The sequence below is a fragment of the Symphalangus syndactylus genome, chromosome 5 (assembly GCF_028878055.3).
Source record: "Symphalangus syndactylus isolate Jambi chromosome 5, NHGRI_mSymSyn1-v2.1_pri, whole genome shotgun sequence".
NCBI lineage: Eukaryota > Metazoa > Chordata > Mammalia > Primates > Hylobatidae > Symphalangus > Symphalangus syndactylus.
The window spans coordinates 29,048,901-29,076,795 of record NC_072427.2 but is presented as its reverse complement, the minus strand read 5'-3'; the positions used below and the strand labels follow the sequence as shown (position 1 = coordinate 29,076,795).

Genomic DNA, 27,895 nt, shown 5'->3' with positions numbered 1-27,895 from the left:
AAACCTTCCATCAGATCTAGGAACCTTAGCAGAAATTGATGAGATGTTTAGAATCCTCCCCCGGGGTTGCTGACCAACACACAGTGTTCCCCTCCTGAGTGTCAGAACCTGTATACAGTATTCTGCATAACATATACATGGATATTTTTATAGTAGAATATCAGAATCATAATACTATAATAACTAAGAAAATAATTTACTGTAATGCGAGTCTTAGTAGTTTTTTCTTAGTTTGTCTCACCCAAAATTTAAGCTTCGTCGAGCATTTGATGTTACATTTATTCTATCTGTTGATGGACTTGGAATCACATGGCGTCCCGGAGACATCTTCTTTACTTCCCATGCCAATGATGTTGGTCTGCCAATTCAATATATAAACCAGATTAAATTAACAGAGAAAAGGGAGAAACAATCTTTTCTCTTGGTTGTTAGTGGGTGAAAAAATAATCCTACTTTTCAACAACAACAAAAAGTCACAACATGTGCAAATGTTCCCCTAGAGCATTGATTACCAGAAAGTTACCATACTATCAGTGAGAAATCATAGTTGATAAGTGGTTCAGGATTTTCTACTGACTGCAGCACAGCAACACTACTCCAATTACCTCAAAAAGGTCATGGTGTTACAAGGATATGAGATACACTACTTACGATTTATAAGCTTCCACATGCCCAGCTAAAAAAATGTTTAAAAGGCAATGATACTACTTCAATCTACTTGTCTCTGATGTCCTGGAGAGTTTGTGAAACATGTATCAAGAGAAAGAATATGATAAGGGTTAAATGAAGAGTAGGAAAATATAAAATGTCCTTCCTCTACCTCTTAACCCTCACAAGAGTAGGATTTCACTGCTCTTTGCTGGGAAAGCTAAAAAACGTAACATAACGTCTACTCCTCCTCCTTTCTTGGCCCCACAACCAATTGGCTTACAGGATGCATAACATGCCCTCAATCAGATCCCCATAACTCCCATGGGTATCCTTGTGTCTTACTCTCCATTTCCTTTCAATCTTGCCACCTGTTGATATCTGCTTTTAAAAATTTCACTGGCAAATGGTATTTCATTGTCTTTGTTTTTTAAATCATATGTTTATTATCATTACTAGTGAAACTGAACTTTTTAACCAACCATCTGAATTTCTTCATTTGCAATTCACATGTTGGTATCTTTCCCTCATTTTTTCCACTGGGATTTGCACCATTTTCTGATTAATTTGAAATAGTTTACTACTACTCTTATGGCTATAAATCCATTGGCATTGGTGATACAACTATTTTGCCTTTAATTTTTCCTTTTTATTTGGAAACATTTGTCCTCTTCCTATTGAATCAGTGTATCAATATTTTTCTTTGTGGTGTCTGCCTGTGTCTTACAAAGTCCTCACATGCAAAACAAATATATAAATATTTACCTATATTTTCTTCTTTAAAGATATACAACTTCAGTTTTTACATTTAAATCTCAAGGCTAGCCAAAATAAATTTTGATGCATGATTTGAAGAATGCAAGATGGATAATGCCATCTATAGAGCACTTTAAGACTGCTTTCCATATATAGGTGCTGTCTCATGAGGCAAAGAAGAGAAATGCTGACAACTGGCAAAAGTAAAAGGGATGCCTCCGCCAGGCATGGTGGCTCATTCCTGTAATCCCAGTACTTTGGGAGGCCAAGGAAGGCACATCACTTGAGGTCAGGAGTTCGAGATCAGCCTAGCCAACATGGTGAAACCCTGTGTCTACTAAAAATACAAAAATTAGCTGGGCGTGGTGGCGGGTGCCTGTAATCCCAGCTACTTGGGAAGCTGAGGCTTAAAAGTGGAAGGTGGAGGTTGCAGTGAGCCAAGATGGCACCACTGCACTCCAGCCTGGGTTACAGAGTAAGACTCTGTCTCCAAGGAAAAAAAAAAGGGATGCCTCAGGTATATTTTTGAACCACAGTGCCAAGAGAGCAATGGTAACCACTCTGTTAAGCTTGGGTTTGGCTTATGTATCTTTCCCAATACAATCCTCAACAAAGCCACCAATAGATAACTGAATTTTGCAAGCACAAAAAAAGAATCTATTTTTTTAATGCATTAGTGATTACATTACAGACCTTTGGATACAACAAACAAACTCAATCCAGTTAAATAAAAAAATGAAAAGAAAAAGAAAATAAAGATTTATTGTAAGGATATAAACTGTACAAGGTCAAAGACATCCAAAAGTTGGGGGAGACTAGAATCAGGGCTCATGAGGATTAGACCCGGTATAGGCTCTCAAAGGCCACATAATTTCTGTTTCCTTCTGTAAATCTATTCCATTTTCTTTCCCAACCTGTTTTACTCTGCTTATTGTCACAAGGACAATATAGCCACAAGTCCCAAATCAGCATGATGACCTCTTAGCTTGGTTCAACCCAGTGAAAGAATGAAACCCCAGATCCAAGCACCTATTACCAAGGTAAGGGTAAAATTGCTTAGTACAAACAAAGACATTTAGGCCTGACCCACCCAGGGACTGTGGATGAAGCAGGCACTAAAAACCATCAAAAATTTTACTGTGAGAAACAAAAATGTTAAAAGGATCAACCTATCTTAGTTTCCCTAGATTTGGTTTCCTGGGAATCCAGCCCTCTGGATTTCTCCCTTGGAATTCCTTTACCCTACTGGTTCTGCCTGCCTGTAGGGGCTGACACATCAGTATGAGATAAAAGATGCCTTTTTTACTGGATAGTTTCACCCACTAAGATTGAACCAAGATTAAATCCAAAGCAAAGAGGCAGAATAGGCCTATTTGCTCAGCGGGAGGCAGTGGGGGGAAGCAGCCTTGTAGCTCCATGTGACTTGGCAAGTTTACCAGAGTTTAGGAATTACTTAGATGTCTAAACTAAACTGCTCTTTTGCCTTTGTACATAACCAAAATGATACCAAGTCTATCTGATTATCTATCTCTGGAGTATCTAATTCTCCCTACTGTTACTACCTTAATCTGAGTAGCCATCATCTCTAAGCTACATTGCTATATCTCAACCTTCCCACATGGCAGCCAAAATGATCTTTTAAAAACATAAATCTGATATGTCACTTCCCTACTTTAAAACCCTTTATTGGCTCAAAGTCAAATCTAAATCCCTTATTATTTCTACAGAGCTCTACACAATGTGGTCCTAGCCTAGCTCTCTAGGCTCATCTCATGCTACTCTCCCCTTGTTCTTTTCACTCCTGCCCTACTAAATTCCTTGACTACACTGTGCTCCCTTTCACTTCAAAGACATCACACATGCTGTTAGCGTTATCTCGAAATACTCTTTTCTCTTTGTCTAACTAACTCCTACTTAACAATTCTGTCTCAATTTAAATGTCACCTCCTCAGGAAGCCTTCCTGGACTTAGCAAACTGGTTAAGGGTGCTTTCTCTTATACTCACAGAGAAAGCTGTATTTCTTCTTGATGACACTTGGCACATTTATACTTACTTAACATCAGTCTTTCCTGTTAGAAATGCACTTAGTCCATTCAGGCTGCTACAACAAAATACCTTATGACGGGTAATTTATCAACAATAAGAAATTTATTTCTCATAGTTCTGGATGCTGGGAAGTACAAAATCAAGGTGCCAGCAGATTCAATGTCTGATACGAGCCCTGTTCCTTATAAAGATCATCTTTCAGCTGTGTCTTCACATGGTGGAGGGGTAACAGCTCCCACTTCTTTTATATGTCACTAATCCCATTCATAAGGGCTCCACCTTCCCGACTTAACTACCTCCTAAAGCCCCCACCTCTTAATACTATCACATTGGTGATTAAATTTCAATATATGAATTTTGGGAAGGCACATTCAGGCCATAGCATGTACTATATACTTCATGAGGGCAGGGACCGCATCTGTCCTCTTGACCACAACAGTCACAGAGCTTAGCACACAGCATTCAGATACTGTGTGGTGATTCCAAATGAATCCTTCTAAAGGAGCTTTGATCTCGTATTATTCCCCTAATCAAAAATCATCAATTTTCCTCATTGCCTAATACATTAAGAAGAAATACTGTATCTTTCCCTACTACTTTGACTTCGCATATGTCCTACACTTACATAGCTGTTTAAATTTATTCCCTTCACCGAAATGGTAAATGGTAAAATCCATCCCATCCTTGAAACTCTTCTTCTGCATCCTCCTGAAATCTTCCCTGATCTATCCTCCAAAAGAGATTTGTCCTCATCTGAAGAACCATAATAGTTTTTTGTACTAAGTTCTATTTTATCACACTCAGGCTATAAATTCCATGAGTGGTAAATGTGTCACATTCAACAATTAAATCTCTGTACTGAATAAACTGATAATACCCAATTAATACCCACTGATAAATACACAATAAATATTTGTTATTTAATTGAATGAGAAATGCGGCACCTGATTTTTAGATTTTTACAAGTTTCAAGTCAATATGAGGTTAAGTTTATTGTCCATTTCAATGATTGCTATTGAAACTGCTGGATGATAGGAATATTGAGACCACAGAGCTCATTACCTGCTTTGAGCATCTGTCTTCTCTAGCTTTTCCTGAAGCTGAATCCAGTCAATCAATGCTTTGAAATCTCTTACATAGTTATCCAGCATCATTAGCACCTCCTAAAAGAAACAAAACAAAAAAAAAACTAAATTCCAGTCTGAGACTAAAAACTTTGAAGAAAAAAAAGAGTGAACAACTTAAGAATTAGAAGTTTTTACATTACACTCTTCAATGAAAAAGCTGCATAAGTTACTGATATAGTTTTTTTTTCATTCTGTTTGGTAAGATAATAAGAAATATAATAGGTTGAAAGTCTAAAGACCAAGAAATGATACTGATGTTCCTTCTCAAAACCTCCCACAATAGCCATCCTTTCAACCTTTTTATTATGAATTTTAACATATAGAAAAGTACACTAAACATAAATCCAGCTGCACACTTGTAGTCCCAGTCACTCCAGAGGCTGCAGCAGGAGAATTGCTTAAGCCCAGGAGTTCAAGACCAGCCTGGGCAAGATAATAAGATGCCATCTTTAAATAATAGTATTATTAAAAATTAACAATGTTTTCAAGGTTCAGCCACCTGGTAGCATGTATCAGTACTTCATTTCTTTTTATGGCTGAATGACTACATGAATATAGTATATTTGTTTATTCATTTATCAGTTGATAAATATTTGGGTTGTTTCTGCTTTTTGTTTATTATGAATACTGCTGCTATAAAAATTTGTATCCAGGTTTTTCTGTGAACATGTTTTCAATTCTCTTGGGTATATACCTAGAAGTGGATTTGCTGAGTCATATGATAACTCTAAGTTTAAAGTTAACTACCAAACTTTTCTCCACAGCTGCTGCATCATTTTACATTCCCAGCAGCAATTTATGAGAGTTCCATATTCTTCACATCCTTGCCAAAACTTGCTGCTTTCTGACTTTTTTACCCTAGTCATCCTAAATGAGTGTGAAGTGCTATCATTGGGGGTTATGTGTGTTTCCCCGATGACTAGTAACTTTGTGCCTCTTTTCATGTACATTAGACATTTGTTTACCTTTTTTTTTTTTTTTTTTTTTTTTTTTTGAGACGGAGTCTCGCTCTGTCACCCAGGCTAGAGTGCAGTGGCGCGATCTCGGCATCATGGCTCACTGCAACCTCCACCTCCCAGGTTCAAACGATTCTCCTGCCTCAGCCTCCCAAGTAGCTGGGATTACAGGCACGTGCCACCATGCCCAGCTAATTTTTTGTATTTTTAGTAGAGACGGGGTTTCACTGTGTTAGCCAGGATGGTGCCAATCTCCTGACCTCGTGATCCACCTGCTTCGGCCTCCCAAAGTGCTGGGATTACAGGTGTGATCCACCATGCCCAGCCGACATTTGTATACCTTAAAAGAAATGTCTATTCAAATTCTTTGCCCTTTTTTACTGAGTTATTTGTCCTTTTTATTGTTGAGCTGTAGTTCTTTATACATTTTAGGTATTAGACCTTCATCAACCATATGGCTGACAAACATCTTGTCCCATTATGTGGGTGACTTTTCCATTTGATAGTATCCTTTGACACACATAAGTTTTTAATTTTGATAAAGTTCAGTTTATTTTTTCTCTGGCTTTGGGTGTCACAGTCCAAGGTCACAAAGATGTATATGTTTTCTTCAAAGAGTGTTATACTTTCAGCTCTTACATTTAGGCTTCAAACTGTATTCAGTTAATTTTTGTATACAGTGTGAGGTAAAAATCCAAATTCATTTGTTGCATACAGATATCCTGGTGTCCTAACACCATTGTTGAAAATACTATCCTTTCCCTCATTAAATGGTTCTGGCACTCATGTCAAAAATCAAATTCACACATAGATGTATGAATTTATTCCAAGGATTTCAAATCTATTTCATTGATCCATATATCTAGCCTACTGCCAGTACCACAGAATTTGATTACTGTGGTTTTCTACTAAGTTTTAAATTCAGGGGGTCTAGGTCCTCAAACGTTGTTCTTTTTCAAGATTGTTTTGGCTATTCCATATAATTTGCATCCCCATATGAATTTAAGATCCACTTGTCCATTTCTGCCAAAAAGGGGGAAGGGAGCAATCATAGGTATTGCATTGAATCTGGGTATCACTTTGGGAAATACAGCCATCTTAACACTATGAAGTCTTCTGTTCATGAATTCTGAATATCTTTTCCTTTAATTAGGCTTCTCTTATTTCTTACAATGATTTTTCATAGTTTCTTTCAATTATATTTTATAGTTTGTGTGTACATCTTACACTACTTTAAATTTATGCCTAAATATTTTACTGTTTTTGATGTTATTTTAATGTAACTGCTTTCTTAATTTCATTTTTGGATTGTTTATTCCTAGTGTATAAAAATACAACTGATTTTTGAGTGTCCATCTTGTATCCCGTAATCTTGCTAAACTTGTTTATTAGCTCTAATAATTGGGGGACAGGTGTCTTTAAGGATTCTTTATATATAGAATCATGTCATCTGCAAGTACGGTTTTACTTCTTCCTTTCCATCTAGATGTTTTCTATTATGTTTTCTTGTCTAATTGCCCTGGCTAGAACCTTTAGTACAATATTGAGTGTAAGTGACAAGAAAAGACATCACTGTCTTGTTCCTGATCTTAACCGACGGGAAAGCTTTCAGTCTTTTACCATTAAGCATGACATTAACTGTCGATTTTTCATAGATACTCTTTATCAGGTTAAGGAATTTCCCAATTGAATGTTTTTATCATGAAATGGTATTGGCTTTTGTCAAATGCCTTTTCTGCACCAACTGAGATAATCTGTGATCTTCTTCCATTCGTTCTATTAATATATTCTATTACGTTTATTGATTTTCATATGCTCACTCTTACCTTCCTGAACTAAATCCCACTGGGTCATGATGTTATAGACCTTTTTATGTGCTGCTAGATTTGGTTTGCTATTACTTTGTTGAGAATTTTTATGTCTGTATTTGTAAAAAATATTGCTTAACTAACATTATTTTTAACTACAATGTTTAGAAGAATTCACTGGAAAAATCGCTAAAGTTGGGAATTATTTGGGGGATGGGTATTTTTAATTATAAATTCAGTTACCAGTTATAAAGCTATGTAAGTTTTCAATTTCTTATGTCTGTTTTTATTGTTTTTCTAAGAATTAATACTTTTTGTGTAAATTTTCTTTTTACAAAAGGAATCCCAGCTCTCCCACTATATGTGGTCGAACTTCACAAATAGCGTCCCAACTTCTATGATTCCCAACAGAGAATTTCAGATACCTACATCACCTAGCTGACAGCAGAAGGGACTCAGTATTCTGAGTCTCCTGGGATCACAGAGAATAGAGAGGTGATTTTCAACAGGTGTGTGAGCACTTCCAGCAGCTAACCCCCTGGGCACAGGAAAGAGAAAAAGGGCCAAAACTACTAGCCCCCAGTTTCTCCACAGAAAGGGTCTGTCTGCATACTTTTCCAGCTGCAGCCTGAGGGTTTGGGCTTATAACTAGCCTGCATCCGGAAGCCAGTGAAGCAGGTAAACAATAGACCTCCAGAAGCCTCAAGGGGCTTATGGGTACCTGCTGCCCCTTTTCCCCCTGCCTTGCTCCAGCAATAAAACTAGGTCTGCAGATTTTCCCTGGAAGGAGTTTGCATGTACATGGCATGCCCCAACTTTCACAGCTCCCACCCAAAGGACTGGCTCCTAAATCACCTAGCCCTGGGAGTTGATGAGGCTCTGCATTTGTGAATCTCCCTAAACTACAAAGAGCAAAGAGCTGCTTTTTAAACAGGTAGAGTTCCAGCAGATCTCCTCTGAAGGTCAGCGCTGAGCTAAAAAGCAAAAACTCCTGACTCCCAGTTTCTCCCTAAAGGAAACTGACTATACACCTAATGTCCTGACTTCTCCAGCTGCTAGCTGCAGATCAGGCCATTACTTAGCCTCCATCTGGGAAGTGAAACTGTAGGAAATTAGCAGTCTTCTAGGACCATAAATGTGCATGTGGGGACTATCCACAACTTCACCTGCTGGCATGCTCCAGAGATAAAGCCAAGTCTCCAGTTAACCTGCCTATCTCCAAGAGCTATAGATTAGGCATCTGCCAGGCCCCTGGGAGCAACAAAGTACAAAGCAATGGGTCAAAAGACTGTGCAGTCTGAACAAGAATATGGCATCACTGCAGATCCTCTCCCCAGCTTAATGTAAACAAAATGAGAGAAAAACTCCAGCTCCTAGCTTCTCCCTGAGCCACATTTAATACCTCAACTTTTCCAGCTGGATCTTGAGATGAGTTTCTAACTTGCTTGTCTCAGGATACTAACAGGACTTGGCATACCCTAATCTGGGGGCCACTAAGAACAAAGACTGCAGTTTAGATCAGCACAAAGGTTTGAGGGGCACCTAGAATAACTAGCTGAGCTGACAGGTAAGATCCATCTCCTACACAAGGCCAGTATGACAAGACTAGGAAAGGCAGTTGCCTCACCTAATGCACAGAAACAAACACTAAGGGTCAAAGAAAATGAAGAAACAGGTATATAAGTTCCAAATAAAAGAGCAAGATAAACCTCCAGAAACTGATCCTAATGAACGGCCAATATGTGACTTATCACATAGAGAATTCAAAAGAACAGTCATAAAGAAGTTCGCCAAGGTCAGAAGGAGTAATGCATAAAACTAGCTAAAAATTTCTGCCAAGAGACAGAAAATACAAAAAGTACCAAACAGAAATCATATAGCTGAAGAATATAATACTCAACTGAAAATTTTAATATAGGAGTTAAACAGCAGACTAGATTAAGCAGAAAAAGGATCAGGAACTCTAAGACAGGTCATCAGAAATCATTTAAGATGAGGAATAAAAGGAAAAAATGAAAAAGAGTAAAGAAAGCTAAAGGGACTTACAGAGGGACTTATAGAGGGAATCAATAATTAAAGGGAAGAGTTTCAATTTCATACATGAGATCAATTTCATCCTGATATCAAAGTCAGAAAAAGATAACACAAAAAATGATGAATATACACACAAAAATGCTCAATACTAGGGAACCAAATTCAACAATATATCAAAAAGATAATATACCATAACCAAGTGAGATTAATCCCTGAGCTGCAAGGATGGTTCAACACATGCAAATCAATCAATGAGATACAACACATTAGCACAATGATAGGCAAGAAAGCATATAATCATCTCAACAGACACAGAAAAAGCATCTGGCAGAGTTCAATATCCTTTCACTAAAAAAAAACAAAAACAAAAAAAAAAAAAACTCAACAAAATACATATAGAAGTAAATTTCCTCAATATAGTAGAAGTCATGTATGAAAAACGAACAGCTAAGATCATAATCAACAGTGATCAATATCAACGTGATAACACTTTTCATCTAAGATCTAGTACCAGGCAAGGATGCCCACTCTGGCCACTTCTAGTCAATGTAGTACTGAAAGTACTAGCAAGAGCAATCGGACAAAAAAAAGAAAGAAACAAAAGGCATTCAAATCAGAAATAATGAAGTAAAATTATCCATGGCTGCATTTGAATTGATTCTATATGCAGGAAAATGCTACAGGTGTCACACACACACAAAAAAAAGGTCAGAACTTCTAAATGAAAAGTAGCAGGATACAAAAAATCAACATTCAAAAAATCTGTTGCATTTCTTTACATCAGTAACAATCTATGTTAAAAGAAATTTTCAAAATCCTATTTATAATAGCATCAAAAGAATCAAATACTTAGGAATAAATATAACCAAGGAAGTGCAAGATCTGTACACTGAAAACTATAAAACATTGATTAGAGAAACTGAAGCAGATGCAAAGAAACAGAAAGCTATTCCATGTTTATGGGTTGTAAAAATTAATACTGTTAAAACATTCATACTGGCTGGGTGCAGTCGCTCACACCTGTAATCCTAGCACTTTGGGAGGCCGAGGCGGGCAGATTACTTGAGGTCAGGGGTTCGAGATCGGCCTGGCCAACATGGTGAAACCCCGTCTCTACTAAAATTACAAAAATTAGCTGGGCGTGGTGGCAGGCGCCTATAATCCCACATACCCAGGAGGCTGAGGCAGGAGAATTGTTTGAACCTGGGAGGCAGAGGCTGCAGTGAGCCGAGATCACGCCACTGCACTCCAGCCTGGGCATCAGGGTGAGACTCCATCTCAAAAAAAAAAAAAAAAAAATCATACTATCCAAAGTGACATGCTCAATGCAATCACTACCAAATTGTACTGGCATTTTTCACAGAAATAGAAAAAACAATGCTAAAATTTGTATGGAACTACAAAAAACTTTAAATAGCCAAAGCAATGTGGAAAGAGAAAAATTAAATTGGAGGCATCACATTTCCTGACTGTAAATTATACTACAAATCAACAGTAATCTAAACTGTAATGACAGGCATACAGACAGACATGAAGACCAACAGAACAATGAAACACAACAGAAAGCCCAGAAATAAACCCAAGCATATATGGTCAACTAATTTTCAACAAGGCCACCAAAAAAACACAATGAGAAAAGGATAAACTCTTCAATAGTGTTGGGAAAACTGAACAATCACATGTAAAAGAAGGAACTAGACCCTTATCTTACACCATACGCAAAAATAAACTCAAAATGGATTAAAGACGTAAACATGAGACCTGAAACTATAAAACTTCTGGAAGAAAACAAAAGGAAAAGTTCCTTAATAGTGACCTCAAACAATAATTTTTTCAGTATCACACCAAAAATTCATGCAAAAAAAGCAAAAATATCCAAGTGAGACTACATCAAAATAAAAACTTTCCTACAAATAAAAAGAAAACATTTAATAGAATGAAAAAGCAGGCTACAGATTGAGAAAAATATTTGCAAACCCTGTATATGATAAGGGGTTAATACCCAAACTATATAAGGAACTCACACAATTCAATAACAGGAAACAACTGATTTAAAAATGGGCAAAGAACCTGAAGAAGCTTTTTTCCAAAGAAAACATAAAAATGGCTAATAAGCATAAGAAAAAATGTTCAACATCAGTAATCATCATGGAAATGCAAATTAAAACCACAATAAAATATCACTTCACATCTGTTAGAACAGCTATTATCAAAAAGATAAGAGATAACAACTGTTGGCCAGGGTGTGAAGAAAACCCTTGTACACTATTTGTGGAAATGTAAACTGGTACATCCATTATGGAAAACAGTATGAAAGTTTCTCAAAAAATTAAAAATACAACTACCATATGACCCAAAAATCCCTCTTCTGAGTAGATATCCAAAGAAAATGAAATCAGCACCTCATAGAGACATCTGCACTCCTATGTTTATTTGCAGCATTATTCACAATAGCCAAGACATGGAAACAACCTTAAGTGTCCATCAATGGATAAATGGGTAAAGAAATTGAGGTGTATATATACACACACATACATACAGTCAAGCATCACTTAACAGAGATATACTGAGAAATGCAGTTAGGCAATTTCATCATTGTGTGACCATCAGAGTGTACTTACAAACACCTGGATGGTATAGCCTACTACACACCTACGTTATATAGTATGGCCTATTGCTCCTAGGCTACAAACCTGTACGGCAGGAACCTGACCCGCACAACAGGAGGTGAGCAGTGGGCCAGTAAGCATTACCACCTGAGCTCCACCTCCTGTGAGATCAGGAGCAGCATTAGATTCTCATAGGAGCACAAACCCTATTGTGAGCTGCACACGTGAAGGATCTAGGTTGAGTGCTCCTTATGACAGTCTAATGCCTGATCATCTGAGGTGGAACAGTTTCATCCTGAAACTATCCCTGCTACACCAACCCCAGTCCATTGAAACATTGTCTTCCACAAAACCAGTCCCTGGTGCCAAAAGGGTTGGGGACTACTGCTGTACAGCATGTTACTATACTGAATACTACAGGTGGCAGTAACACAATGTTAGTTATTTGTGCATCTAAACACAGAAAATGTACAGTGAAAATACGTCGCAAAATATTTTTAAAATGATACACCTGTAACATTTACCATGAATGGAGTTTACAGGACTGAAAGTTGCTCTGGGTAAGAGAGGGTGAGGGAGGGAGTAAAGGAGAGAATGGTGAGTGAAGGCCTAGGACATTACTGTATGCTGCTGAGACTTCATAAACTACACATTTAGACTATACAAAATCCATACAAAAATTTTCTGTCTTCCTAATAAATTAACCTTAGCTTACTACAATCTTTTTACTTTATAAACCTTTTAGTATTTTTTAAACTCTGACATTTGTAATAACACTTAGCTTAAAACACAAACACGAAAAGACCTGAGGGTGGAGCCAAGATGGCCGAATAGGAACAGCTCCAGTCTCCAGCTCCCAGCCCCAGCGACACAGAAGACGGGTGATTTCTGCATTTCTGCTTGAGGTACCGGTTTCATCTCACTAGGGAGTGCCTAACAGTGGGTTCAGGACAGTCGGTGAAGCGCACTGTGCGCGAGCCGAAGCAGGGCGAGGCATTGCCTCACTCAGGAAGTGCAAGGGGTCAGGGAGTTCCCTTTCCTAGTCAAAGAAAGGGGAAACAGATGGCACCTGGAATATCGGGTCAGTCCCGTCCTAATACTGCGCTTTTCCAACGGGCCTGGAAAACGGCACACTAGGAGATTGTGTCCCGCACCTGGCTCGGAGGGTCCTATGCTCACAGAGTCTCGCTGATTGCTAGCACAGCAGTCTGAGATCACGCTGCAAGGCGGCAACGAGGCTGGGGGAGGGGCGCCCGCCATTGCCCAGGCTTGCTTAGGTAAACAAAGCAGCCAGGAAGCTCGAACTGGGTGGAGCCCACCACAGCTCAAGGAGGCCTGCCTGCCTCTGTAGGCTCCACCTCTGGGGGCAGGGCACAGACAAACAAAAACTCAGCCAGAACCTCCACAGCCTTAAATGTCCCTGTCTGACTGACAGCTTTGAAGAGAGTAGTGGTTCTCCCAGCACGCAGCTGGAGATCTGAGAACGGACAGACTGCCTCCTAAAGTGGGTCCCTCACCCCTGAGCAGCCTAACTGGGAGGCACCCCCCCAGTAGGGACAGACTGACACCTCATTCAACCGGGTACTCCTCTGAGACAAAACTTTCAGAGGAACTATCAGACAGCTGAATTTGTGGTCTCACGAAAATCCGCTGTTCTGCAGCCACCGGTGCTGACACCCAGCCAAACAGGGTCTGGAGTGGACCTCTAGTAAACTCCAACAGACCTGCAGCTGAGGGTCTTGTCTGGTAGAAGGAAAATTAACAAACAGAAAGGACATCCACACCAAAAACCCATCTGTACATCACCATCATCGAAGACAAAAAGTAGACAAAACCACAAAGATGGGGAAAAAACAGACCAAAAAAACTGGAAACTCTAAAAAACAGAGCACCTCTCCTCCTCCAAAGGAACGCAGTTCCTCACCAGCAACGGAACAAAGCTGGATGGAGGATGACTTTGATGAGTTGAGAGCAGAAGGCTTCAGGCGATCAAACTACTCTGAGCTACGAAAGGAAATTCAAAACAATAGCAAAGAAGTTAAAAACTTTGAAAAAAAATTAGAAGAATGGATAACTAGAATAACCAATGGAGAGAAGGGCTTAAAGGAGATGATGGAGCTGAAAGCCAAGTTTCGAGAACTACGCAAAGAATGCAGAAGCCTCAGTAGCAGATGCGATCAACTGGAAGAAAGGGTATCGCTGATAGAAGATGAAATGAATGAAATGAAGAGAGAAGGGAAGTTTAGAGAAAAAAGAATAAAAAGAAATGAACAAAGCCTCCAAGAAATTTGGGACTATGTGAAAAGACCAAACCTACGTCTGATTGGTGTACCTGAAAATGATGGGGAGAATGGAACCAAGTTGGAAAACACTCTGCAAGATATTATCCAGGAGAACTTCCCCAATCTAGCAAGGCAGGCCAGCATTCAGATTCAGGAAATACAGAGAACGCCACAAAGATACTCCTCGAGAAGGGCAACTCCAAGACACATAATTGTCAGATTCACCAAAGTTGAAATGAAGGAAAAAATGTTAAGGGCAGCCAGAGAGAAAGGTCGGGTTACCCACAAAGGGAAGCCCATCAGACTAACAGCTGATCTCTCAGCAGAAACTCTACAAGCCAGAAGAGAGTGGGGGCCGATATTCAACATTCTTAAAGAAAAGAATTTTCAACCCAGAATTTCCTATCCCGCCAAACTAAGCTTCATAAGTGAAGGAGAAATAAAATACTTTACAGACAAGCAAACGCTGAGTGATTTTGTCACCACCAGGCCTGCCCTAAAAGAGCTCCTGAAGGAAGCACTAAACATGGAAAGGAACAACCGGTACCAGCCCCTGCAAAAACATGCCAAATTGTAAAGACCATCGAGGCTAGGAAGAAACTATAGCAACTAACGAGCAAAATAACCAACTAACATCATAATGACAGGATCAGATTCACACATAACAATATTCACGTTAAATGTAAATGGGCTAAATGCTCCAATCAAAAGACACAGACTGGCAAACTGGATAAGGAGTCAGGACCCATCAGTGTGCTGTATTCAGGAAACCCATCTCACGTGCAGAGACACACATAGACTCAAAATAAAGGGATGGAGGAAGATCTACCAAGCAACTGGAAAACAAAAAAAGGCAGGGGTTGCAATCCTAGTCTCTGATAAAATAGACTTTAAACCAACAAAGATCAAAAGAGACAAGGCCATTACATAATGGTAAAGGGATCAATTCAACAAGAAGAGCTAACTATCCTAAATATATATGCACCCAACACAGGAGCACCCAGATTCATAAAGCAAGTCCTCAGTGACCTACAAAGGGACTTAAACTCCCACACAATAATAATGGGAGATTTTAACACCCCACTGTCAGCATTAGACAGATCAACGAGACAGAAAGTTAACAAGGATATCCAGGAATTGAACTCAGCTCTACATAAAGTGGACCTAATAGACATCTACAGAACTCTCCACCCCAAATCAACAGAATATACATTTTTTTCAGCACCACACCACACCTATTCCAAAATTGACCACATACTTGGAAGTAAAGCTCTTCTCAGCAAATGTAAAAGAACAGAGATTATAACAAACTGTCTCTCAGACCACAGTGCAATCAAACTAGAACTCAGGATTAAGAAACTCAGTCAAAACCGCTCAACTACATGGAAACTGAACAACCTGCTCCTGAATGACTATTGGGTACATAATGAAATGAAGGCAGAAATAAAGATGTTCTTTGAAACCAACGAGAACAAAGACACAACATACCAGAATCTCTGGGACACGTTCAAAGCAGTGTGTAGACGGAAATTTATAGCACTAAATGCCCACAAGAGAAAGCAGGAAAGATCCAAAATTGACACCCTAACATCACAATTAAAAGAACTAGAAAAGCAAGAGCAAACACATTCAAAAGCTAGCAGAAGGCTAGAAATAACTAAAATCAGAGCAGAACTGAAGGAAATAGAGACACAAAAAACCCTTCAAAAAATTAATGAATCCAGGAGCTGGTTTTTTGAAAAGATCAACAAAATTGATGGACCGCTAGCAAGACTAATAAAGAAGAAAAGAGAGAAGAATCAAATAGATGCAATAAAAAACGAAAAAGGGGATATCACCACCGATCCCACAGAAATACAAACTACCATCAGAGAATACTACAAACACCTCTATGCAAATAAACTAGAAAATCTGGAAGAAATGGATAAATTCCTCGACAAATACACCCTCCCAAGACTAAACCAGGAAGAAGTTGAATCTCTGAATAGACCAATAACAGGTTCTGAAATTGTGGCAATAATCAATAGCTTACCAACCAAAAAGAGTCCAGGACCTGATGGATTCACAGCTGAATTCTACCAGAGGTACAAGGAGGAACTGGTACCATTCCTTCTGAAACTATTCCAATCGATAGAAAAAGAGGGAATCCTCCCTAACACATTTTACGAAGCCAGCATCGTCCTGATACCAAAACCTGGCAGAGACATAACCAAAAAAGAGAATTTCAGACCAATATCCTTGATGAACATTGATGCAAAAATCCTCAATAAAATACTGGCAAACGGAATCCAGCAGCACATCAAAAAGCTTATCCACCATGATCAAGTGGGCTTCATCCCTGGGATGCAAGGCTGGTTCAACATACGCAAATCAATAAATGTAATCCAGCATATAAACAGAACCAAAGACAAAAACCACATGATTATCTCAATAGATGCAGAAAAGGCCTTTGACAAAATTCAACAACCCTTCATGCTAAAAACTCTCAATAAATTAGGTATTGATGGGATGTATCTCAAAATAATAAGAGCTATCTACAACAAACCCACAGCCAATATCATACTGAATGGGCAAAAACTGGAAGCATTCCCTCTGAAAACTGGCACAAGACAGGGATGCCCTCTCTCACCGCTCCTATTCAACATAGTGCTGGAAGTTCTGGCCAGAGCAATCAGGCAGGAGAAGGAAATAAAGGGTATTCAATTAGGAAAAGAGGAAGTCAAATTGTCCCTGTTTGCAGATGACATGATTGTATATCTAGAAAACCCCATTGTCTCAGCCCAAAATCTCCTTAAGCTGATTAGCAACTTCAGCAACGTCTCAGGATACAAAATTAATGTACAAAAATCACAAGCATTCTTGTACACCAATAACAGACAAACAGAGAGCCAAATCATGAGTGAACTCCCATTCACAATTGCTTCAAAGAGAATCAAATACCTAGGAATCCAACTTACAAGGGATGTGAAGGACCTCTTCAAGGAGAACTACAAACCACTGCTCAATGAAATAAAAGAGGATACAAACAAATGGAAGAACATTCCATGCTCATGGGTTGGAAGAATCAATATCGTGAAAATGGCCATACTGCCCAAGGTAATTTATAGATTCAATGCCATCCCCATCAAGCTACCAATGACTTTCTTCACAGAATTGGAAAAAACTACTTTAAAGTTCATATGGGACCAAAAAAGAGCCCACATCGCCAAGTCAATCCTAAGCCAAAAGAACAAAGCCGAAGGCATCACGCTACCTGACTTTAAACTATACTACAAGGCTACAGTAACCAAAACAGCATGGTACTGGTACCACAACAGAGACATAGATCAATGGAACAGAACAGAGCCCTCAGAAATGATGCCGCATAGCTACAACTATCTGATCTTTGACAAACCTGACAAAAACAAGAAATGGGGAAAGGATTCCCTATTTAATAAATGGTGCTGGGAAAACTGGCTAGCCATATGTAGAAAGCTGAAACTGGATCCCTTCCTTACACCTTATACAAAAATTAATTCAAGATGGATTAAAGACTTACATGTTAGACCTAAAACCATTAAAATCCTACAAGAAAACCTAGGCAATACCATTCAGGACATAGGCGTGGGCAAGGACTTCATGTCTAAAACACCAAAAGCAATGGCAACAAAAGCCAAAATCGACAAATGGGATCTCATTAAACTAAAGAGCTTCTGCACAGCAAAAGAAACTATCATCAGAGTGAACAGGCAACCTACACAATGGGAGAAAATTTTTGCAACCTACTCATCTGACAAAGGGCTAATATCTAGAATCTACAATGAACTCAAACAAATTTACAAGAAAAAAACAAACAACCCCATCAAAAAGTGGGCAGAGGACATGAACAGACACTTCTCAAAAGAAGACATTTATGCAGCCAAAAAACACATGAAGAAATGCTCCTCATCACTGGCCATCAGAGAAATGCAAATCAAAACCACAGTGAGATACCATCTCACACCAGTTAGAATGGCCATCATTAAAAAATCAGGAAACAAGAGGTGCTGGAGAGGATGTGGAGAAATAGGAACACTTTTACACTGTTGGTGGGACTGTAAACTAGTTCAACCATTGTGGAAGTCAGTGTGGCGATTCCTCAGGGATCTAGAACTAGAAATACCATTTGACCCAGCCATCCCATTACTGGGTATATACCCAAAGGACTATAAATCATGCTGCTATAAAGACACATGCACACGTATGTTTATTGCGGCACTATTCACAATAGCAAAGAGTTGGAACCAACCCAAATGTCCAACAACGATAGACTGGATTAAGAAAATGTGGCACATATACACCATGGAATACTATGCAGCCATAAAAAATGGTGAGTTCGTGTCCTTTGTAGGGACATGGATGAAACTGGAAAACATCATTCTCAGTAAACTATCGCAAGGACAAAAAACCAAACACCGCATGTTCTCACTCATAGGTGGGAATTGAACAATGAGAACTCATGGACACAGGAAGGGGAACATCACGCTCCGGGGACTGTTGTGGGGTGGGGGGAGGGGGGAGGGACAGCATTAGGAGATACACCTAATGCTAAATGACGAGTTAATGGGTGCAGGAAATCAACATGGCACATGGATACATATGTAACAAACCTGCACATTGTGCACATGTACCCTAAAACCCTAAAGTATAATAAAAAAAAAAAAAACACAAACACATTGTACAATTGTACAAAAATATCTTTAAAACCTCATTCTATAAGCTTTTTTCTATCTAACATTTTTTTCCTTTTTAACCTTTTTCATTAAAAATGAAGACACAAACACACACATTAGCCTAGGCCTACCCAGGATCAGGATCTTCCACCTCCACATATTGTCCCACTGCAAGGTCTTCAAGAGCAAGAAAATAACATGTATGGAGCTATCATCTCCTGATGACAATGCTTTATCCTGGAATACCACCTAAGGATCTGCCAAAGGCTGTTTTACAGTTAGCTTTCTTTTTGTAAGTAGAAAGAATACATTCTAAAATAACAATAAATACTATAAAAACACATAAGCCAGTAACATAATTTTTTTTTTTTTTTGAGATGGAGTCTCGCTCTGTTGCCCAGGCTGGAGTGCAGTGGTGCTATCTCGGCTCACTGCAAGCTCCGCCTCCCAGGTTCACACCATTCTCCTGCCTCAGCCTCCTGAGTAGCTGGGACTACAGGCGCCCGCCACAATGCCTGACTAATTTTTGTTTGTATTTTTAGTAGAGATGGGGTTTCACTGTGTTAGCCAGGATGGTCTCGATCTCCTGACCTCGTGATCCACACGCCTTGGCCTCCCAAAGTGCTGGGATTACAGGCGTGAGCCACCGTGCCTGGCCACCAGTAACATAATTTATTATCATCATCATCAAGTACTGTGTAATGTACACAACTGTATGCACTATACTTCCATGCAACTGGTAGCACCACAGGCTTGTTTCTATCAGTATCATCACAAACACTGAGTAATATATTGTGCTACAACATTATGACAGCTATGACATCACTAGGTGACAAGAATCTTTCAGGTCCATTATAATCTTATGAAACCACCATTGTATATGCGGTCAGCTGTTGACTGAAACATTGTTATGCAGCACATGACTGTATAATGAAATATTATTCCACCTTTAAAAAGGAGATCCTGACATTTGCAGCAATATGAATAAACCTCGAGGACAGCGTGCTAAGTGAAATAAGCCAGATCTACAAAGAAAAATAGTGTATGATCTCATTTATATAAATATAATCTAAACAAAGTAAAATACGTAGAAAGAGAGGGACAATCAGTGGTTGGTTAACAAGGTCAGGGGGAAGAAGGAAATAGGGAGATTTAGATAAAAGGATACAGACTTCTAACTATGTAGGATGAACAGGTTTACAAATCTAATATACAGCATGAGGGCACTAGTTAATAACAACATATTGTATACTAAAAATTCACTAAAAGAGTAGTTTTGGTACTCTTACCACACACACAAAAAGGTAACTATGTGAGGTGACAGATGGGTTCATTTGCTAGACTGCAGTAATCATTTCACTACATATATGTAAGTCAAAACATGTTATAAATGTCAAATATATATAACAAATATATATGTAAATAAACAGAGTACCATTTACATTAACACCCCAAAATATGAAATACTTAGGTATAAATCTAACAAAATATGTATAAGATCTATATTAGGAAAACAATAAAGCTCTGATAAAAAAAATTAAAAAACTAAATAAATGGAAAGATAATCCATGGATAGGATGACTCAATATTGTCAAAATGTCAGTCAGTTCTTTCAAACCTGATTTATAAATTCAATGCAATCTCAGTCAAAATCCCAGCAAGTTAGGCTGATTCTAAAGTTTATATGCAGAAGCAAAAGACTCAGTAGAACCAATACAATTTTGAAGAACAAAGGTGGTGGACTAACACTACCCAATGTCAAGACATACTAAAAAGCTATAGTAATCAAGACAGGGTGGTACTAGGATAAAAGACCAACAGGTCAATGGAACAGAACAAAGAGCTCAGAAGTAGACCCACATAAATATAATCAACTGATCATTGACTAAAGTACAAAGCCAATACAAGGGAACAAAGATTGTTTTTCAACACGTGATGCTAGAATAAATGGGACATCACATGCAAAACCTAATGAATCTAGACACAGACCTTACAATCTTCACAAAAATTAACTCAAATTGGATCCTAGATCTACTGTAAAATACAAAATTATACAACTCCTAAAGTATAACTCACAGGGAAAAAAACCTAGATGGTCTTGGATGCAACAATGAATTGTTAGATACAACACCAAGGTACAGTCCATGAATGAAAAAATTGATAAGCTGGACTTCATTAAAATCAAAAACTTCTGCTCTGCAAAAAATAATATTCAGAGAATAAGACAAGCCACAGACAGGGAGAAAATATTTGCAAAAGACATATAAGAGACACTGTTATCCAAAACATACAAAGAACTCTTAAAACTCAACAATAAGGGGGGTGGAGCCAAGATGGCCGAATAGGAACAGCTCCAGTCTACAGCTCCCAGCGTGAGCAACACAGAAGACGGGTGATTTCTGCATTTCCAACTGAGGTACCGGGTTCATCTCACTGGGGAGTGCCGGACAGTGGGTGCAACACAGTGGGTGCAGTGCACCATGTGTGAGCCGAAGCAGGGTGAGGCATCGCCTCACCAGGGAAGCGCAAAGTGTCAGGGAATTCCCTTTCCTAATCAAGAAGGGGGTGACAGACAGCACCTGGAAAATCGGGTCACTCCCACCCTAATACTGCGTTTTTCCAATGGGCTTAACAAACGGCACACCAGGAGATTATATCCTGCAACTGGCTCGGAGGGTCCTACGCCCACGGAGCCTCGCTCATTGCTAGCACAGCAGTCTGAGATCAAACTGCAAGGCAGCAGCAAGGCTGGGGGAGGGGTGCACACCATTGCCAAGTCTTCAGTAGGCAAACAAAGCGGCCAGGAAGCTCGAACTGGGTGGAGCCCACCACTGCTCAAGGAGGCCTGCCTGCCTCTGTAGGCTACACCTCTGGGGGTAGGGCACAGACAAACAAAAGGCAGCAGTAACCTCTGCAGACTTAAATGTCCCTGTCTGACAGCTTTGAAGACAGTAGTGGTTCTCCCAGCACGCAGCTCGAGATCTGAGAACGGGCAGACTGCCTCCTTAAGTGGGTCCCTGAGCCCCAAGTAGCCTAACTGGGAGACACCCCCCAGTAGGGGCAGACTAACACCCCACATGGCTGGGTACTCCTTTGAGACAAAACTTCCAGAGGAACGATCAGGCAGCAGCATTTGCGGTTCACTAATAACCGCTGTTCTGCAGCCACTGCTGCTGATACCCAGGCAAACAGGGTCTGGAGTGGACCTCCAGCAACTCCAACAGACCTGCAGGTGAGGGTCCTGACTGTTACAAGGAAAACTAACAAACAGAAAGGACATCCACACCAAAAACCCACCTGTACATCACTATCATCAAAGACCAAAGGTAGATAAAACCACAAAGATGGGGAAAACACAGAGCAGAAAAACTGGAAACTCTAAAAGGCAGAGCGCCTCTCCTCCTCCAAAGCAACGCAGCCCCTCACCAGCAACAGAACAAAGCTGGACGGAGAATGACTTTGACAAGTTAAGAGAAGAAGGCTTCAGAAGATCAAACTACTCCACGCTAAAGGAGGAAGTTCGAACCCATTGCAAAAAAGCTAAAAACCTTGAAAAATGCTTAGACGAATGGCGAACTAGAATAACCAATGTAGAGAAGTCCTTAAGTGACCTAATGAAGCTGAAAACCACGGCACGAGAACTACGTGACGAATGCACAAGCCTCAGTAGCCGATGCAATCAACTGGAAGAAAGGGTATCAGCGATGGAAGATGAAATGAATGAAATGAAGCGAGAAGAGAAGTTTAGAGAAAAAAGAATAAAAAGAAATGAACAAAACCTCCAAGAAATATGGGACTATGGGAAAAGACCAAATCTACGTCTGATTGGTGTACCTGAAAGTGACGGGGAGAATGGAACCAAGTTGGAAAACACTCTGCAGGATATTATCCAAGAGAACGTCCCCAATCTAGCAAGGCAGGCCAACATTCAGATTCAGGAAATACAGAGATCGCCACAAAGATACTCCTTGAGAAGAGCAACTCCAAGACACATAATTGTCACATTCACCAAAGTTGAAATGAAGGAAAAAATTTTAAGGGCAGCCAGAGAGAAAGGTCAGGTTACCCACAAAGGGAAGCCCATCAGACTAACAGCTGATCTCTCGGCAGAAACTCTACAAGCCACAAGAGAGTGGGGGCCAACATCCAACATTCTTAAAGAATTTTCAGCCCAGAATTTCATATCCAGCCAAACTAAGCTTCATAAGTGAAGGAGAAATAAAATCCTTTACAGACAAGCAAATGCTGAGAGATTTTGTCACCACCAGGCCTGCCCTAAAAGAGCTCCTGAAGGAAGCACTAGACATGGAAAGGAACAATCAGTATGAGCCACTGCAAAAACATGCCAAATTGTAAAGACCGTCAAGGCTACGAAGAAACTGCATCAATTAATGAGCAAAAAAACACCTAACATCATAATGACAGGATCAAATTCACACATAACAATATTAACCTTAAATGTAAATGGGCTAAATGCTCCAATTAAAAGACACAGACTGACAAACTGGATAAACAGTCAAGACCCATCAGTGTGCTGTATTCAGGAAACCCATCTCATGTGCAGAGACACACATAGACTCGAAATAAAGGGATGGAGGAAGATCTATCAAGCAAATGGAAAACAAAAAAAGGCAGGGGTTGCAATCCTAGTCTCAGATAAAACAGACTTTAAACCAACAAAGATCACAAGAGACAAAAAAGGCCATTACAGAATGGTAAAGGGATCAATTCAACAAGAAAAGCTAACTATCCTAAATATATATGCACCCAATACAGGAGCACTCAGATTCATAAAGCAAGTCCTTAGTGACCTACAAAGAGACTTAGACTCCCACACAATAATAATGGGAGACTTTAACACCCCACTGTCAACATTAGACAGATCAACGAGACAGAAAGCTAACAAGGATATCCAGGAATTGAACCCAGCTCTGCACCAAGCGGACCTAATAGACATCTACAAAACTCTCCACCTCAAATCAACAGAATATACATTCTTTTCAGCACCACACCACACCTATTCCAAAATTGACCACATAGTTGGAAGTAAAACACTCCTCAGCAAATGTAAAAGAACAGAAACTATAACAAACTGTCTCTCAGACCACAATGCAATCAAACTAGAACTCAGGATTAAGAAACTCACTCAAAACCGCTCAACTACATGGAAACTGAACAACCTGCTCCTGGATGACTACTGGGTACATAACGAAATGAAGGCAGAAATAAAGATGTTCTTTGAAACCAGTGAGAACAAAGACAAAACATACCAGAATCTCTGGGACACATTCAAAGCAGTGTGTAGAGGGAAATTCATAGCAATAAATGCCCACAAGAGAAAGCAGGAAAGATCTAAAATTGACACCCTAACATCACAATTAAAAGAACTAGAGAAGCAAGAGCAAACACATTCAAAAGCTAGCAGAAGGCAAGAAATAACTAAGATCAGAGCAGAACTGAAGGAAATAGAGACAGAAAAAAAACCTTCAAAAAAATCAATGAATCCAGAAGCTGGTTTTTTGAAAAGATCAACAAAATTGATAGACCACTAGCAAGACTAATAAAGAAGAAAAGAGAGAAGAATCAAATAGACACAATAAAAAATGAGAAAGGGGATATCACCAACGATCCCACAGAAATACAAACTACCATCAGAGAATACTATAAACACCTCTACGCAAATAAACTAGAAAATCTAGAAGAAATAGATAAATTCCTGGACACATACATCCTCCCAAGACTAAACCAGGAAGAAGCTGAATCTCTGAATAGACCAATAACAGGTTCTGAAATTGAGGCAATAATTAATAGCTTACCAATCAAAAAAAGTCCAGGACCAGATGGATTCACAGCCGAATTCTACCAGAGGTACAAGGAGGAGCTGGTACCATTCCTTCTGAAACTATTCCAATCAACAGAAAAAGAGGGAATCCTCCCTAACTCATTTTTATGAGGCCAGCATCATCCTGATACCAAAGCCTGGCAGAGACACAACCAAAAAAGAGAATTTTAGACCAATATCCTTGATGAACATTGATGCAAAAATCCTCAATAAAATACTGGCAAACCAAATCCAGCAGCACATCAAAAAGCTTATCCACCATGATCAAGTGGGCTTCATCCCTCGGATGCAAGGCTGGTTCAACATACGCAAATCAATAAATGTAATCCAGCATATAAACAGAACCAAAGACAAAAACCACATGATTATCTCAATAGATGCAGAAAAGGCCTTTGACAAAATTCAATAGCCCTTCATGCTAAAAACTCTCAATAAATTAGGTATTCATGGGATGTATCTCAAAATAATAAGAGCTATCTATGACAAACCCACAGCCAATATCATACTGAATGGGCAAAAACTGGAAGCACTACCTTTGAAAACTGGCACAAGACAGGATGCCCTCTCTCACCACTGCTATTCAACATAGTGCTGGAAGTTCTGGCCAGGGCAATCAGGCAGGATAAGGAAATAAAGGGCATTCAATTAGGAAAACAGGAAGTCAAATTGTCCCTGTTTGCAGATGACATGACTGTATATCTAGAAAACCCCATCATCTCAGCCCAAAATCTCCTTAAGCTGATAAGCAACTTCAGCAAAGTCTCAGGATACAAAATCAATGTGCAAAAATCACAAGCATTCTTATACACCAATAACGGACAGAGAGCCAAATCATGAGTGAACCCCCATTCACAATTGCTTCAAAGAGAATAAAATACCTAGGAATCCAACTTACAAGGGATGTGAAGGACCTCTTCAAGGAGAACTACAAATCACTGCTCAATGAAATAAAAGGGGACACAAACAAATGGAAGAACATTCCATGCTCATGGGTAGGAAGAATCAATATCGTGAAAATGGCCATACTGCCCAAGGTAATTTACAGATTCAATGCCATCCCCATCAAGCTACCAATGACTTTCTTCACAGAATTGGAAAAAACTAAAGTTCATATGGAACCAAAAAAGAGCCCGCATTGCCAAGTTAATCCTAAGCCAAAAGAACAAAGCCGAAGGCATCATGCTACCTGACTTCAAGCTATACTACAAGGCCACAGTAACCAAAGCATCATGGTACTGGTACCAAAACAGAAATATAGACCAATGGAACAGAACAGAGCTCTCAGAAATAATGCCACATATCTACAACTATCTGATCTTTGACAAACCTGACAAAAACAAGCAATGGGGAAAGGATTCCCTATTTAATAAATGGTGCTGGGAAAACTGGCTAGCCACATGTAGAAAGCTGAAACTGGATCCCTTCTTTACACCTTATACAAAAATTAATTCAAGATGGATTAAAGACTTACATGTTAGACCTAAAACCATAAAAACCCTAGAAGAAAACCTAGGCAATACCATTCAGGACATAGGAATGGGCAATGACTTCATGTCTAAAACACCAAAAGCAATGGCAACAAGAGCCAAAATTGACAAATGGGATCTAATTAAACTAGAGAGCTTCTGCACAGCAAAAGAAACTACCATCAGAGTGAACAGGCAACCTACAGAATGGGAGAAAATTTTTGCAATCTAGTCATCTGACAAAGAGCTAATATCCAGAATCTACAATGAACTCAAACAAATTTACAAGAGAAAAACAACCCCATCAAAAAGTGGGCAAAGAACATGAACAGACACTTCTCAAAAGGAGACATTTATGCAGCCAAAAAACACATGAAAAAATGCTCATCATCACTGGCCATCAGAGAAATGCAAATCAAAACCACAATGAGATACTATCTCGCAGCAGTTAGAATGCCAATCATTAAAAAGTCAGGAAACAACAGGTGCTGGAGAGGATATGGAGAAATAGGAACTCTTTTACACTGTTGGTGGGACTGTAAACTAGTTCAACCATTGTGGAAGTCAGTGTGGCGATTCCTCAGGGATCTAGAACTAGAAATACCATTTGACCCAGCCATCCCATTACTGGGTATATACCCAAAGGACTATAAATCATGCTGCTATAAAGACACATGCACACGTATGTCTATTGCGGCACTATTCACAATAGCAAAGACTTGGAACCAACCCAAATGTCCAACAATGATAGACTGGATTAAGAAAATGTGGCACATATACAACATGGAATATACTACGCAGCCATAAAAAACGATGAGTTCATGTCCTTTGTAGGGACATGGATGAAGCTGGAAACCATCATTCTCAGCAAATTATCGGAAAGACAAAAAACCAAACACCGCATGTTCTCACTCATAGGTGGGAATTGAACAATGAGAACACATGGACACAGGAAGGGGAACATCACACACCAGGGACTGTTGTGGGGTGGGGGGAGGGGTAGGGATAGCATTGGGAGATATACCTAATGCTAAATGACGAGTTAATGGGTGCAGCACACCAGCATGGCACATGTATATATATGTAACAAACCTGCAGGTTGTGCACATGTACCCTAAAACTGAAAGTATAATAATAATAAAATTTTAAAAAAAGAAAAAAAACTCAACAATAAGAAAAGAATTTGATTAAATAATAAGCCAAAGTCCTTTACAGACACTTCACCACAGAAGATATACAAATGGAAAATAACATATGAAAACATGCTCCACATCATAAGTCATCAGGGAAATGCAGATTAAAATAACAATGAGATATTATTACACTCCTGTTAGAATGACCAAAATCCAGAAAACTGACAACAGCAAATGCTGACGAGGATGTAGAGCAATGGGAACACTCATTTATTGCTAGTGGGAATGCATAATGGTACAGATACTTTGGAAGACAGTGAAGCCTGAGGAACATGGCAAAACTCCATCTCTACAAAAAAAATACAGAAAATTAGCCAGGCATAGTGGTGCGTGCCTGTAGTCCCAGCTACTAGAGAGGCTGAGGTGGGGGGGATCACTTGAGCCTGGGAAGTTGAGGCTGCAGTGATCTCTGATCAAGCCACTACACTCCAGCCTG

At 39.4% G+C, this 27,895-nt stretch overlaps 1 protein-coding gene across 12 annotated transcripts in view; it reads right to left on the bottom strand.

Moving 5' to 3' along the window:
* SCAPER (S-phase cyclin A associated protein in the ER) overlaps positions 1-27,895 on the bottom strand; it is a 581,035-nt gene that overhangs the window by 470,096 nt on the left and 83,044 nt on the right. For all 12 annotated transcript variants that reach the window (XM_055277642.2, XM_063638678.1, XM_055277646.2 and 9 more), the window contains 2 exons: positions 4,514-4,614; positions 242-358 (listed from right to left, as the gene is read on the bottom strand). In XM_055277642.2, the coding sequence (XP_055133617.2) occupies positions 242-358; positions 4,514-4,614 (218 nt within the window). The remainder of the gene's footprint in view (positions 1-241; positions 359-4,513; positions 4,615-27,895) is intronic.